The 16,787-nt window shown below is 37.4% G+C and overlaps 1 protein-coding gene across 2 annotated transcripts; it reads left to right on the forward strand.

Moving 5' to 3' along the window:
* Positions 1–6,953: 6,953 nt before the first annotated feature.
* Positions 6,954–15,432, forward strand: LOC5575665 (transmembrane protein 87A). Of its 2 annotated transcripts, none has more exons than XM_021848267.1 (9): positions 6,954–7,144; positions 7,378–7,438; positions 7,500–7,588; positions 7,657–7,821; positions 7,883–8,041; positions 13,605–13,888; positions 13,945–14,154; positions 14,218–14,489; positions 14,553–15,432. In XM_021848267.1, exons 1-9 carry the CDS (start codon positions 7,043–7,045, stop codon positions 14,771–14,773), a joined length of 1,563 nt encoding a protein of 520 aa, XP_021703959.1. In that variant the 5' UTR covers positions 6,954–7,042; the 3' UTR covers positions 14,774–15,432. The 2 variants fall into 2 exon arrangements, with proteins under 2 accessions (XP_021703959.1, XP_001662124.2); XM_001662074.3 differs by having other exon boundaries at positions 6,955–7,144; positions 7,500–7,597.
* Positions 15,433–16,787: the final 1,355 nt, after the last annotated feature.

The raw sequence follows: 16,787 nt of genomic DNA on the forward strand, positions 1-16,787 counted from the left end.
TTTTCAATTGCGTACCGTGCTGATTCAAATTCCGGACACTTAACTTTGTATGGGAAAGGTTTCAATTGAAATGTTTCAAAATTTGCCGTTCAAAAGCTTACAATTTGGAGACTCGTTTTAATGAGATTTTTACATAGCAACCCATGAAAATTTACAATGCGCAACTAGTATTGACGTTTTTCTAGCGGCTGGTAGTGTTTATTTAACAATTCATTTTTTCCAAGTTTGCATTTCACGAGCTGTCCGGAATTCGAAGCAAAGCGTCCGAAATAAGAAGCAAAAGTGAGGTGGTGTCCGGAATAAGAATCATGAAGAGAGCACATATTTCTATTTATTCAAATTTATTGGAGTTGTGGAATTCAAATCTTCACCTACCATTCGAGAGGTTTGTGTCCTGATAGCATAATAACGCTGAGAAATCATATAGATAGATTTAATTTATATGCTTTTAGATGGCTAACACTTCGAAGAGGGTGTTGGCGCGTTAACCGTGGCCAACTCCGGTCGGGTCGGGGTGGACTGTATTTTTCGGAATGAAAGGAACAACACCACTGATTCTGCTAGTCCACAGTACACTTTATTGCACTACACTACACTACACTGTTCACTAGTTACACTACTGTTCACTATACTTTCACTTTACTTCACTTGGATCGGTATAAACTTCGCGGCGGTAGAAACAAGACTGGTTCGACAACGCGAAGGGATCGCGTATTTATAGCACCGCGCCAAGTGATCTAGAAGCACGAGGAAGCTTCTAGAATCACGTGGAATAGTCGCGATGCACGTAGCTCGGTCACTCACTCGTGGAAGGGAACTCACGAGATCATTCGGTAACTCACGGAGTTCATTCGCTCACTGTGGGAACTCTCGACCACAGAGGCGTCGGCAGGGTGGGTCGTGTAAGGGGCTGCACTCGGATGTATTTTAAATCGCACATGTTTACGGCACGTTCCGTACGGAACAGAGGGCTTAAGTGTCCGTAATATGAATCAAAACGGTACTGCGATCAGGAAAAAGCGCTTCCTTGATCGTCAGGCTTAAACCACTAAAAAACACTTGTGCAGGCAATTTTCTTTGATATTAGTAGCCTGTTCAAGAAAATTTTATTTCTCTCGGGACATGTTTTTTTTTATCCCCAATGCAAATTTGGAATTGGGTTCGGAATATAAATCCGGAATATTTGTGTCTTAACCGACATTTCCCATATTTCAAACAGTGGCGATTTCAAAGCTAAGATTTGATATTTTACAACTTTGGAGAACTTGCATCATAGAAGAGTTGATCATCCTGTAAATAATTGCAATTGTAATTGTGCTCCTATTCACGTTTTCAAAGGCACTAAACTGGAGAAACAGTAGGCAAATGTATGTATCACCTTTAGTGTTTTTTTTTTGAAAAATTGCTCTGATACGTTGAATGTTCGGAATATGAGTCATGTTCGGGATTTGAGACAAAACGCTTTATAGCCTTGGTACCTGAAAATCGATTGTTTGAAGAAGAACTCTTCAACAGTTCATTGAAAAATTTCTTAAAAGCCTATTTTCCATGGTATAATTATCTTTAATGTCGAACCAATTTGAGGAAAATAAAGAGCAACTATCAGACAATGCGTAATCACAAAATAAATTGGACAATTGAAATTGAATTGTAGCTTTGATTGGGTACACCCCGAATTACGGTACCAATTTTATTATGATTCGAAACACGTCCACAATTTTTCAAAAAATCATTTTATAAATTAATTTGAAAATCTTTAAGAGTCTTCTTAATTTTTTTTCAAGCTATTATTTCAAAAGCCTCCAGGAACGCTTTGACAAATCCTCGTTTAGCTTGTCAGGTTGTCCAGAATCACAACAGCCAGAAGGACAACTTACCAATATCAGTAATGATGGTCTCCATATAGTCTGCAATTTCTCAAAATTCGCAAAAATCAAAAATCTTTTGTTTATTTTATTTTTTACAAATCGATACTTATGCCTCATAACGGATCTTTGAATTGATCGATTTCTCTTTATTGATCCGATGCTTAAGCAATACTTTTACAAAAATATATAAATCTGCAATATTTCTTGCAAACAAACAATCTTTATCGTACTACACTTAAATATGTTTTGATAAGAAAACTGTTCTCTGTAATAATACAAAGAGAGCAATGTGCAAAAGAAATGGATCTTCAAGTAAGCCGATATGGAAAATGAATGTCGTTATCACTTAAGCTATCAGTACACACTTTGCCAAATGTGCAAATATTTGCCAAATTTCGACAAATTTATTTGTCATATGTGTACTGACCAAATATATTTGCACAAACATTGGTGTGCAAATATTTGTCTAACTTTGTAATAGCCAATACTTGAAGGTATGAGGAAATATATATTGCAAAAGTATGCCAAAACAAGTTTTATTTGGTCAACTTGGCAACTCCGTTCAGTTCTCGAGTGGCAAACATGGACAAATAAGAGTTTGTCAAATGTTTGTCCACCGTGTACTGACCTTTGGCAAACAATGGGCAAACGGCAAACGTTAGGCAAACGTCTGAAACGTCAAATAGCCAAATATTTGCACACTTGACAAAGTGTGTACTGATAGCTTTAGTATCAATTTGTTGGTGTATCAAAAAAAAAAATCAAAACCGATGGAGATCGTGTTGATCATCAGGTTTCCCTTGAGGCTACCCAAAAAAAAAACTTTTTTTGTTTGATTACATAGGGTAAATGATGGCTTCGGCACCCTGAGGGTATTTTCGGCAGCACTAACTTACCTTCCTTGTTAAAATTTATCTACGGAACAAGAGTTACCTTCAATGTACCGTGATCCGGGGTAACATTGATCAGTTTTTGAGATGTTTCTAAAATGTTTCATTTGAAAATCCAAATGTCGCAAGTTTTTTTAGTTTTAAAACAAGTACTGATACCCACCGCTCGTGTCTGTATACTGAATTTTTGTTTTCAAAGGATTTAAGTATGTTTAAATAAATGTTTAAAGTAATTTTTTGATTTAGCTGATATGGGGTAACATTGATCAACAAACAAACAAACAACAAACAAACAACATTCGGTTATATTGAAAATGTCGTTACTTACTTAAATCATGGCCCCTGAAGCCGAATATGAAAACCAAACTCTTACAAGTCATTTACTTTTTGAGTTATTTCAAAAATAAAAATACCTCAAACCGCGGAATACGCCTAAAGGTAGGCAATTTCCAAAGGAAATTCTACATTCTTAACAGTAATTCGTAAATGTTGCATAATTGAACATTCTTATGAATGTTTTGACAACGGAATCGTTTTTGGCGATGTAATTTTTAGTAAGAATCACATTTTCCTTGCTCATATCGCTTGCACAACTTATGTGAGACACGAATCTTCGGTAGTGTCATCCTTAACCATTGAAATCGTTGTTTCAAAAAGTTGTTAAATATACGCATGAAGTAAATACAATTTTCGAAAACATCTTAATTTTCATTAGCTCATGAATATAAGAAGGAGAAGCGCAATTCATGCTTTGGAAATATTTCATCAACAAATGATGATACGAACTTTTTACGAGATGGTTCATTCCGATCAATTTTACCCCGCTGATCAATGATACCCCGGATTACGGTACTCAAAATATTCTTTGAACTATAATCTTCCATGTAGACTTCATCTTTCTCAAAAATATAATATAACATGGGTTTTATCATTGAATGAAATAAATGCTTGCGAAATTATCGTCTTTCGTGAGCTGCCGAATAAAACAACACAAGAACAACTTAAGAAAAACTCACCACTTTGAAAGGTCCAATTCTCCGCTCCAATACCAATTTGTCACAAAAGCTACGCACCGATCACTCATGCACTATTAAACTTATGATTTGTCTATAAAGCACTCGAAAATACTGAATTTTTATGCTTTAAATCACAAATTAAAATTAATGCACTTTGTTTTCCTCGGCAATCACTTTTTATTACGGGAATAGGTTGCCAGAAAACCATATTCAATTGCGGTGTATTTTTTATTCATAATTTAAATTCATTGAAAAAAAAATTGAACACAACTAATTAATGCATTGGAATTAGGCAACAAAGCATGCATTGGTAATAATTGAGCCTTTCAATACTTTCCATTTCTGACGATTGTAGCGCATTAACTTCAATATACTGAGAAACATATAAAATATACGTCTTTCAATAGGTAAACTATTTTGGCAACACTCCTGTTGTTCTACAGGCAATCAGAGGATGATGTTTTTGTGTCAAGTCATAAGTGCATTGATTTACAAAGGGCCAATTCTGATTTTCTCATACACTGAAAATAATAGGAACGTAAAAAAAATGTAAAAATAGCCTGTAGAATTTTCAATTTCGCGTTACCTGTTAGCGATTTTTTGCGCATAGACACTAGGGCGCGGCATATTTTCCAAAAGTTCTCAAAACCAAAAATTCGTGTGCTCTTATGAATTCAAATCATATTAGAAGAGAAACCGCAAAGTTTGAGCCAAACATATTAAGATTTTCATATTTATTTATTCATCGTCTTTGACTACAGGTCACACAGACTGAAAACTTAATATTATGTACTTAACTTAAATTCTATCTCTTATCCTATTAACAATTTAGGGGTGGCGCATGCGCCTTGAAGGTGGATTTTCAGTTATAAAAAATGGCCTTCAGTGAAGTCACCATAACTTCGGTTATTTCTCACCAATTTCAAAACTTTTAGCATCATTATTTTCAATATTAAATTTATGAAAACTTTGTAGAACATCAAATTTGTCTTATATCGAAACAAATCTTTGTTAAAAGTAGTTTATTCGAAATTTTTCTTCAGTTTACTGGAAAATTCATATTTGTTTGACCATAACATTCAACCTATTTCAAATATTTGTACAGTCGAAGCTTGTTATAACGACATGGCATGGGAGTGCCGTAAAAGAGAAATGTCGTTATAGAGAATAGTGATAACATTAAAATCTTTTTCAAGGGACCGAAAAATGTCGCTATAGAGAGCTTTTGTCGCTATTAAAATGGTCGTTATAACGAGCTTCAACGGTACATGTTTTTGAAGCAAAAAATAGTTGTTTCCATACTGTTCATACAACATATGTTTCTAAAAAATGGTTTTGGCTTAGTTTTGTAACAAAAACTACCCAAAAACATGATTTTTTAAAGAAAAAATCGAATTTCTTTGGATTATTTATGTTTTTTTTTTGCCAAAAATTACATTTTTTCTTTAAAACTTATTCAGCATTTTGTTTTAATCGCGAGTTGAATAGTTCATATATTTTTTTAACATGAGCAAAAATATAATTGTTTCAAAATTATTTAAAAATTGTTGACAAGTCCTTTCCAAAGGTTTAACAAATGAGGAAAACCAGTTTCAGCTTTAAAAATATTGTTTAACTAAACCATGCAAACAGATTTGGAATCGGTTGAGTATTCATGAAGTAATGGTCAAACAAAGATATTATTTTAGCAAAATGAGGAAACATTTGGAGTAAACTACTTTTTATTGAAACTAGTTTTGATTTTACACATATTTGCTATTCTACTAAGTTTTCATAATTTTTTAAAGATAATGGAACTGAAAGTTTTAAAAAAAGGTTAGAAATTACTGAAGTTATGGTGACTTCACTGAAGGCCATTTTTTTATAATTTGAAAATTTACCTTCAAGACGCTTGCCCCCATCTAAATCTTAATATTTTTGGCTCAAACTTTGAGGTTTTTCTTCTAATATGATTCGAATTCATAAGAGTACAAGAATTTTTGGTTTTGAGAGGTTTTGAAAAATAAGCCGCACCCTAATAAACAGTAGTGTGAGTAGCGAATAGGGGCATGCATGTAACCCATTCAAACGCAACTCTGAAATTCAAGTAATCCGATAATCGTGTTCCGTGGATTTTTCTTGCAGAGCACAATATAATGAATCACGCTGCAACTTCTAGGCTGGATTCGCACTTGCTGCAAGATGGCATGGCAATTTTTACAGCCGAAATGTTTCCAAAATGAGATTGAATACAAAAAATATTCGATAAAATAAATGAAAACGAAATTATGCAGCGTCCATTTATGACATAACGTTAAAATGTACAATTATCGACCCCCCTCCGCAACGGTCTTTGCATGAAAAAAATAAATTTTGTGTTTGAGCTGCAACGTTTGAGCCTACTCCCCCTACCCCTAGAGCGTTACGTAATTTGTGGACGGTGCCTTAGTCTGCATAAATTTAGTGGCATTGGGTATTCAATTTGACTTTCTGCTATTCTATTTATAACTGCAATTCTGTTCTCAGTGTAGTCTGTATTTTTCTGCATTGGCCCTTTCAACAAGTAGAACATAATGAGTGACGTTAATTTTCAGGATTTGTCAACAATACGAAATGTTACCAATACATAAATTAGTTTTTGCGCAGTTTTGGATTGCCGAAGTGAACATTTTTGTTGCCGACAATAGTAATTGCATTGCCGATAAAAGAACAAGTGGCTCGTGACTTTGGTGAGGAAAAATAGAAGATTAAGAGAATAAAATAGTGTTTTGTGTATAAGAATTTACAAATGAAGAGTGCTCAAGTGTAGTTAAGCTGTCTGCTGCTAATTGTTGTGCTCTATTGTTGCGTAAAATTGCCTTCTTAAAGGTTCAGCTGCTTAGGCTGCCGACAATACGTAAGTTCCCCTACATTTTTAAAATTGAGTAAAATAAAACGAACATTTTAGAAGTTGTAATTTTGCATCGATATTTCCACTATTTCTACTAATCCACGATTTATTTATAAGCTAAAGTCCAGCTTGTCTAATACATAAAATAATTCCCCATCCAACTTCAGCACTGTTCAATGTTCGGCTACTCACTACCAGATGTCGATCCCCCTAATCTTCCTTATCTTCCCTGAGTGTACCTCTGCCAAACGTTTTACCATACAACAAACCATTTCTCACCGTATGGGTGAATGTTGCAGCGAATGTTTGGCTGCCTGTCAAACGATCCCCTCGCAAAGAAGACTGACAAAAAGTCTAGTATTTTTTCATCCCCTCGAAACTATAGATTTTTGACGAGCCATGAAGGAATCGAAATTGTTCACCTTCTGCTGGTTTTGTTCCTTCTTTGGCCTGCTGGTGGCCTTCCCGGAGCAGGGAAAATGGGACTTTCAGTTGAGCTCGGTAAGTTAAAGGCGGGAATAGCGGGGAAACATCAATTGAAAAATCATTGCTCTCTGAGCTGTGGCTACGTCTGCAAAATCTCCGCTTAAGTCAATGGTTTGGAAGTGATTGAGCACTTGTCTGGTTGTTTAGATTGAGCAGCCGGCTCTGCAGTTGAGTCATTGCTCATCGTTCTGCGACACATCAATTGGATCGTTAAATGTTTCAGCTAATTGAAAACTGTTTCATTCTAGGAGGTGCCATACATGCCTATTCCGAAATCGGTCTACGAAGGATTCAAAATCTACACTCAGAGTGAGTTCATTGCACTTTGTTTGAACCTTCGTAAACTCTTGAACCTTGATTCTCGTTTCAGTCACCTGTGAACCGTACGAGCAGGCGAAGGAATCGGTGAAGCTGAAAATCTCCTGGGCACTGATAGAGTACAAATGCTGGGAGGAATATGTCAGAATGGTGAGCTGGATTGCCTGCGAATTCAAAAACAAGCCTTTTTTCATTTATCTTTTATACAGTCGTACAACACACAGTACGAGGCATTCTTCATAACGCCGAACCAATCGAAGGTGGTGTCTGATCCGATCGATGAGCACTGCACTCGGGGTGGGCACATTGTGCTGCCGGAGTTGAAGCTGAAGGAACCGGGACAGACGATGATTAGCAAATCTCGACGAGAGGCCGTAATTGAGTTTTGATTTTGACGGGATCTTTAGATAGTATATAACATATGTTTGGTTTTAGGGCCAGAATGAACCGCAATCGATTTTCACCATCACAAAAGATGGGTTATACATTTTTATACTGAGGATTGATTCTCCGGACAGCTTCGTGGCCAACGTACATGTGGAAATGAAAAGCGCACAAGGATATCTGTCGGCAGTTGATTGGCCACTGTTACCGGTGAGTAGACGATTAAAGTAATTGTCAACCGTTCTTGAGAGTATTTGGAACTACTTTTTTGTAATTATAATTGTATTTATTAATCTTACGATAACCAGCTTTAACATTTTTATCGGGTCAAGGAAGTCACAAAATGAAAATTACATATTGGAGAACTACTAAATAACAATTTTCAATGATTGCTAATTGGAAATTATTGATGAATCAATGTAGGGTAAATTGGTATAATGCGCCCCAACCGGGCAATACGCCCCACTTCATTTTCTAGGGATTAAGGCTTATTTAACACGTAAATATGATTACACACCTTGAACATCCGCGAAAAACTGATGTTGCGCATATAAGATCTTTGAGAAGTATGAACAATCAATGGAAATACCGAAAATATCGGAAATCAGCTTTTTGGCGTAAAATTTTGGGTCCGATAGGGAAGCCTCGTTGTAAATGAAGCCCATACTTTACTATTGTACTTATTACAAAAACTTTTACCGGAAGAAGACTGCTAATAGACCCTTTTAAGCCCAGCAAGTGGTGGAATTCTCCTTGAAAACATTTCTACAGCGCTGCGGAACTTTTTCTACGGGAGGGGCATATTGCCCGGTTTGTTTTGAAACGTCAAGATTTGGACCGTTTACAGAAAACGTCTTGTACTCTTTTTAGAAGTTACCTGGCAAGAGAAAGTTGCATGCAGAGCATGACCAACTAAGTAAACAACACTTTGATACCAATAACAATAGAAGTAATCCATTTTCCACTGCGATAGAGCAATTTTTCGTTAGGGGGGGGGGGGGGGGCGTATTATACCTGTTTACCCTAGTGCTCGTAGGGCAGATTTGAAGGTAGAAACAAAAGGTTTCGTTTTAATATCGACAGGAAGAGCGTTCCAAACAGCTACTCCGTAGTTTAGTAGACTCTTCCTTGCAGTGGTTGTGTTCGTTGGCATCGTGAAATTTCGCGTTCGATCAAATCAGAAGCCAAATCTCTGCGAAGATCACGTATATGGCAACCCCAATCCCACCTAATGGATTTGACAGCAGTCAAGATCATTTGAGTATCCGCATTGAAATCCATTTGAGTATCCAGCGGTTGTTTAGAATATGTTGGATTCGAAAAGATGGCGGCGCCGCATACTGCTGGCGAAGATGTTGTTGCACGCATTCTGATACAGTGTTAAACCATACTTGTCTCATGAAGCAGCAAATGCGATCGGCATACATGTGATATTCACACTGCAGGATATTGGGAAGGCTGTTGATGAATAGGTTAAACAAGAGAGCACTAAGGCACGATCCTTGAGGTGTACCTGCGGTAAGCTGCCTATGTTGAGAAAACTTGTTTCCCAACTTCACAATTTGACTTCTGTTCCATAGGAAGGATCCGACGAGGTCACATGCAGATTGGGAAAATCTAAACTCTTCAGCTAGTTTGGTTTGTAGTAAGTTGTGTCTGACACAGTTGAACGCTAGGGAGAAGTCGACTAACACCATGACTGTGCAGTGGTTTTTATCTAAACTGCTGAACACATCATGGGTGACTTTAGTCAGCGCTGTCGTCGTACTATGATACTTCCTGTATTCTGACTGATGCTTAGCGAGGAACGGTGTACTCGACACTTTTCGAACACTTTTGACATGGCCGGCAAGACGATAATTGGGTGGAAATCCTTCGGATCCGTAGGATGTGAAATCTTCGGAATAGGGGTGATGATCGCCTTTTTCCACGCAGCAGGAAATGACCCTGATTCAATAATTTAATTGAGCAATGATGAAAGGGCAGAGTATTTTCACAAATGATATGGGTATTCGATTTCAGCTATACGAAGAGCTACTTCAGCTGAATTGGTATGATGGAAAGTGAAATTCCCATATCTGGGTATGGCGCACAGTGCTTCGTCCCTTGGACAAAAGTCAAAAAATCAACTTTCATATTCGACCGAATCAAGTAGGCCATGATGTTAACATATGTTTTGAGCGTGTAGTACAGATACACTAAGGTTTTTTTTTACACGGTCCCCCGTGCCGTGCAAAAAAAATCCGTGCAAAAAAAACCGTGCTAATTCTGGAATTTGTGTTAAAATAAACCGTGGTAATTCTAGAATCCGTGGAAAAAGTACCGTGTTAATTCTGAAATCCGTGTGATAGGAAAAAAAAGCCGTGTTGATTCCGAAATCCGTGTAGATAAGTAAAAAATCCGTGTTATTTCCGAATTTTGTGCAAAAAAAGTACCGTGTTAATTCCGAAAGGCGTGTAAAAAAAGCCGTGTAAAAATAAAGCGTGCAAAAAAAAAAAACCGTGTACAAAAAGACTTTAGTGTATTAGAAAGTTCGTGCAGTTTTCAAAACAAACCAAAACACCACGTGTTGACAAATTGTTTCATCGTTCTATATTATTCATTGTTTTCGTGTCAATCCAGTCCCTCTACAATTCGCTTCATTCCCACCCTTATTATATTTTCAAAATGAAAATCGTCATGGACCGTATTGAAACAAGTAAGTAGGAGTGATTCCATTCAATTTTCTGTGATATATTTTAGCAATTGTTGAGCTACATGCTTTTTAATGCAATTTAATGCAATTCTGGGCTACATGCTTTTTAATATAGAAGAAAATTAAAACACTTATCTTCTTTTTGCCCATACAAAAAAGTACCTCAAAGTACCTTTCTGAAATCCACTTAAAAATAAATTTTGAAGTATTTTTTTAATTCTGGAAGTGATTCCAGCTGCATATGTTTGCCAATTATACGTCATCTTATGATTTTGAGGATATGCTGCCACAACCATCAATAAAGATTGTTTCGAGTAGTAGTTTTCTGCCGCTCCACCCAATCGGAATAATCATGTTCTGAATTTCATGTACAGATGTTATGGCACTGATTCTTTCTCCAAGATATTTGAGAACGAGCTAAAGACGTTTTGAAAATTTTATTGTTGCAAAACAAACCAAAAGTGGGCTAAATGTGGAAGATCATACAAAATTTTCGTGAAGCAAAACTCCGACTGGTTAGCAAAACCAGTTCAGCTTCCGCGCATTCAGGAAACTGACGATGCACATATTTCCAGCTCGGCTGCAAAGGCTGGCATGGGGCCTCACAAACCGTTCAATGAATGTTCAAGAAAAACTTAAAAGGGACGTGTTGCAGATCTTATCAACGAAGAGCTCGCATTCGCTGACAATTTATCAAATTCTTTGAGTGGGGATCAAGTACAGGTCATGACTGCAGCACAGGCATTAGCTTTGAACTTTGATTTAGATCTGTCGGAACGAAAGTACAATTTGCTTCGAACCACTTTGAACCAATTACATCCGAACTTACTTCCTAGCCTTTATGCGCTAAGAGAAACAAAATATAATTCCGAAACCGATTTCTGCATCAGAAACAGCTGCTACAGTCGATCTACAATAGCTCATGAATTGTACTGCATCCAGTATCATGAAGGATATTTCGTTGGAAGCTTCTACTGCTGTAAAACTGGTTTGCAAGTGGGGCTTCGATGGAAGTTCAAGACACAGCATGTAAAAACAAACATTTTCGGAAGCAGGAAAATCGGATGAAAATTTGCTGACCGGAACCATTGCGACGTTCCGTTGAAAATCATCGAAATAAAAGAAAATAAAACCCTCTGGTCAAACGACATTTCAATTTTCTTTTGTAGCAATAATTCAGTTTTCGGATGATTAATAGGTCATAAATGAATTGTGATGCTAATAAAAAAAAACTTTATTTAACCTTTTTTATTGGATTTCATTTTATTCATTGGAATAATCCGTACTTCAATATTTTTATAAAAAGTGGGTTATTGAGACACTTTTATGGTTACGCATGTCACATACATCGTTCATGCGAACGACTCAAGTACTTTTTCATGCATATTTATTTTGAACATTTCTTCCAAGCGAGCACTGTTCTATGGTGTCAAATGTAAAATTTGACGTATAAGCCACTCATGCCATTACTGATGTAATATGTGTCATTTATGCCAATAATGAGTTATTTTTTGTGTATAACGTGATACTCCTTAACATCATAGGGCAAAACCGCATAAAACATCCCGTTATGACTTTTGTCCCCAAGTGCCATACGTTCGAAGCACTGTGTGGCGTGGTGCTGTTTAGGAGGCTGGGTCGGTCTACTCCCTACACACTTAAAATAAATCGCAGTATCCTGTGAAATAAATCACCGAAATTGAATTGTAGGCAACAAAATTACAGATATTCCTGTGAAATCTACTATTTTACTGAGAAAATCCGTGAAATTAGTAGAGCAAAGTGGGGCAAAAATTCGAGTGGGGTAAGAGTTTCTTTTCAAAATTTCTAGCTCATTTCAAAACAAAACTTATAAATGTCATGGTGGTTCGAATGCTATTCATGATACTTTCACTCCAAATATCATAAAAATCGATTGATATTTGGAAAAGTTATGGCTATTAGTGAATATTGTAATTTTTGGTCAAACTTTCGTTGCATGGAACCAGTTGAAGATAAAATCTTTTTCAATATTTTATGTAAGGGCGTTTCTAGGCCTATCATAAGGATGCTTTGAGGTGTATTCGTTTTTGCATAAATGCTTGGAATCAATTGTTGGCCCATAGTGGGGTAAAAGTTCGAATCAGCGGGGCAAAAGTTCGACCCATGTATACACTCACGGGAAAATTGCAAATGGGTTACATGCATACCCTGATTCGCTTTTCGCCACACTGTAACGCACATGCGCTAGTGTCTATGCACGAAAAATCGCTAAAAGGTAACCCAAAAAATATTTGTATGGCCAAATGCATCTAACGAATTATTTCTCAAAATTGGGAACTAGTTTTGAAAAAATATTTGGTACCGGTTGCGCGTGAAAATGATGGCTATCACATCTACTAAATATTTTTTCGATTAAAGCTTTCATTCACAAGATATTTGAAGTTAGATATCTTTCCCCATACAAAATAAATTGAGAAAACTCCTGCTGATCAACTGTGGGCAAGAGCAAAGCAGGTAATCCATTGCCTAAAATCCACATATTATCTTCAAATTTAGCTAAATTTTTCTGATCATGCAAAAACTGTCAACACAAAATTTTACATTTCCACTTAGTTTTGCGAAAAACTGCTTTTTCTGAATGTGTTACATCCAACCTGGTTTTGAGCAATTTTTTGATGGAAATTTAGTGTGTATTTTTCGGCAAACTTAAGTTTACGGCTGGTGAAAAGTATGCCTGTCATAAATGGATCGATATTTTGTGTTTTAGCCAGCGAACTTTTGCCCCACACTTGATTCGAACTCTTGCCCCACTAGCTAGTGGTGACCAATCGATTAAGTTTTCGGCTCAAACGGGTGTAAGGTTCTACAGATTTGTGCTCTAAAAAATTTGAAGTTTGGATTCGATTCATCTTCACCTTTAATGTGTGTATTTATCCTAAAACAAACTTTCGCGAGAAGCATAGTGGAGTTCTTGAAAGAATATCTGGAGAAATTATGGTTGTTATCTTTAGAGATTTTTTTGAACGATTCAAGGAGCAATCGCAGCATAACAAATTAGTAGTGAAAAGTAAGCAAATAATATTTTTCTTCCCACAGTTCTACGGAGCAATGTGTCTCGTCTACGTTGTCCTGGGCATCATCTGGCTGACCGTGTCATTCCTCCAGTGGCGTGATTTGCTCCGCATTCAGTTTTGGATCGGTGGCGTTATCCTCCTGGGCATGTTGGAAAAAGCCATGTTCTACGGAGAATATCAGAGCATCAATTCAACTGGAGTCTCGGTGAAGGGAATGGTCCTATTGGCGGAATGGGTTTCCTGCGGTAAACGAACCCTGGCTCGGATGTTGGTGATCATTGTGTCGCTGGGATTCGGTATTGTCAAGTGAGTTTTGACTTTCTAGAGTAAAGAACTTGTTAATAATTACCACGTTTCATTAGACCTAGACTTGGACCCATGCTACATCGTGTAGTTGGAACAGGAGCTCTTTATCTAGTTTTGGCATGTGTGGAAAGCTTCCTTCGGATAATGCACACCAAAAATGATCAACTACTTGTAGCAAGCATCCCTCTGGCAGTGCTCGACTCCGCTATTTGCTGGTGGATCTTCACATCGCTTGTACAGACCACGAGGACTCTACGGTTGCGAAGGTTGTTGATTATGTTGCTGATTTCACAATCAATCGTTTCTAACACACATATATTTCTTTGTAGAAACATGGTCAAACTGTCACTCTACCGACATTTCACAAACACGCTCATCTTTGCCGTGCTGGCTTCCGTGGTGTTCATGCTGTACTCTATCAAAACGCACCGATTTGCCGAATGCCTCACCGACTGGAAAGAGCTGTGGGTGGATGATGCCTTCTGGCATGTTCTGTTCTCGACCCTCCTGCTGGTGATCATGATCCTTTGGCGCCCAACGAACAATAACCAGCGATATGCGTTCACTCCTCTGCTGGACAACCCCGAAGATGAAGACGATGGTGAGCTCGTTTTATCATTACACTTTTATCAATTGATCTGAACCATGCTTTTATATCCATCAGACGAAGAAGAGCAATTCGTGTCGGATGCGTACGGTGTGAAAATGCGCGGGGCGCGAAGTTCCTCTCCCAAGCCAAATGCCAAGAGCCCGACAACTGACGAGGACGACCTGAAGTGGGTGGAGGACAACATTCCGGCGGCTATTGCTGACGCGGCGCTTCCGGTGCTGGACTCCGACGAGGAGATCGTCAATACCAAGTTTGAGGTATCGAAGATGCAGTAGAGCTGTTAGATCCGAGGTTACATCAAAAGGGATCATGAGCTAACTATCGGAAGCAAGATTCCATAAAAAGGGAAATGCACTAGTCAATGGAAGCGGTGCGATGAGCCACCGTGCACCATGTTTGGTTTCATCATTTGGCTCACTAGTAACACTTACATCATTTCCTTGCTCCTCCATCGGGAACACGACCCACTCGATAAGTTTGAATTAGTTTTAATACATGCGTTGAATAGCTGTGAATGGTATTGACATTTCTGAGGCAAGCCGAGAGATAGTGCAAAGAACGAGTAATGAACGAAAATCAAACCTATGACATTAGGCTAACCAGATCTTGGAATGTAGGACACCATCCTGTATTTAATTAGGATAGAAAAGAGCATAAAGTGATTAAAATAAAAATGATTTTAGTTGAAAATGGTCAAAGCATGTAAAATTTTGGCTGACTGGAGCGCCTATCTTAAGCAAAAAGTTCCGTCTTATATTATTTAGCCGTAGATTACTTTTCAGCGGAAAGAATTTTTATACAGAAACAGTACACCTCCCGATTGGGATCAATATTCCATTAGATATCCAACTACAACTGCATGCATCCTAATTTATTCTATACCGGTTATGAAATACTTATCGTTTATTCCTTATCCCGAGTGAAAAAAGCATTGGGACAAATAGTACAGAATATTGCGTAAAAGTTACGCGTAGCTTAGTTGCAGACGCGAGAAAGTAAATAGAGTTACTTTTGTATATAGTATAGATATATATTCTTCTTTTGCAGTACTCTGGAAACAGTTTGGTAATCATTGCAAAAAATAGAGATGAGAACTGTCACAGGACCTATTTGAATTACAATAAAATCTTAATAAACTTCAACTGTTGTGTTGTTTACTTATAGAGATCCATTTTCATTCAACAAGGGCATTTGATTTTATCATTTTTATATGCTTATCAGATAAGTAAGCACTGCTTCAACCCTCGGATATCAGCATCTTTCCTTGTTCCAAAAGCAAAACTAAATCGTGATATTTTTTGTATTGGGGGTCATGCACAAATTACGTCACGCTTCATGTGGGGGGAGGGGGTCGAGCCAAGCGTGACAAGCCCTACAAAATTTTCGGAGGACTGATACAAAAAGTGTGACAAAGGGGGGGGGGGGTCGAAAAAGTTGAAATTCAGCGTGACATAATTTGTGTACCATCCCTTATAGTGGATTTTGTTGCATCATAAGGTACACTGGGGCAAATTGAAACTGGTGGAGCATGATGAAATGCAAAGTTTTGAGTATTATGCCTGTAAATATAAACAGATTTTGCTTCCCTAAAAATTTGTTCTGTCTGTTAACTTCAACAATGTATCTTATCATAATAATATTTTACTTTGAAACCACGCCATTTCACCTTATCCTAGCCGTTTCAACTTGCCCCGGTGTAGTTGCCATAAAACTGTTCTTTTTCAGACTCTGCCGTGATATTGTTGTCATCTGGTTCCGGAGTCTCTAATTTTCCTAGGAGGACCACCACGTGGCTATTATTCTTCTGCTTTCTGGCGTTACGTCTCAACTGGGACAAATCTTAGCTACTAAGCTTAGTATTATGAGCACCTCTACAGATATTAATTGAGAGCTTACTCTATCGATGGATAATTTTTACATGTTTATATCGTGTGGTAGCTACGAAGATACTCTATGCCCTGGGAAGTCGAAAAAATTTCCTTAACGAAAGGATCTTCGACTAGTGGGATTGGAACCTATCACCCTCAGCTTGGTCTTGCTGAATAATAATAGAACCTGTTGAAACGCTTTTTGAATTACTAAATATATTTTTGAAAGGACTTTCAATGTTTAGGATAAACCATGAGACTTTATGAATAAAACAGCTGGATATTTATAAAAATTAGCTGTCCTGTTTCCAATAAGTATTTTTTTTCCATCGTGAACACATCCAAGTAATCGAAACTTGTATAGAAGTCATGCTTTCGGCTTTAAGTTGCTTCTGAAACTTTGATCAATATATCTTGCAAA

Source organism: Aedes aegypti, chromosome 2 (genome assembly GCF_002204515.2).
Source record: "Aedes aegypti strain LVP_AGWG chromosome 2, AaegL5.0 Primary Assembly, whole genome shotgun sequence".
Classification (NCBI taxonomy): Eukaryota; Metazoa; Arthropoda; class Insecta; order Diptera; family Culicidae; genus Aedes; species Aedes aegypti.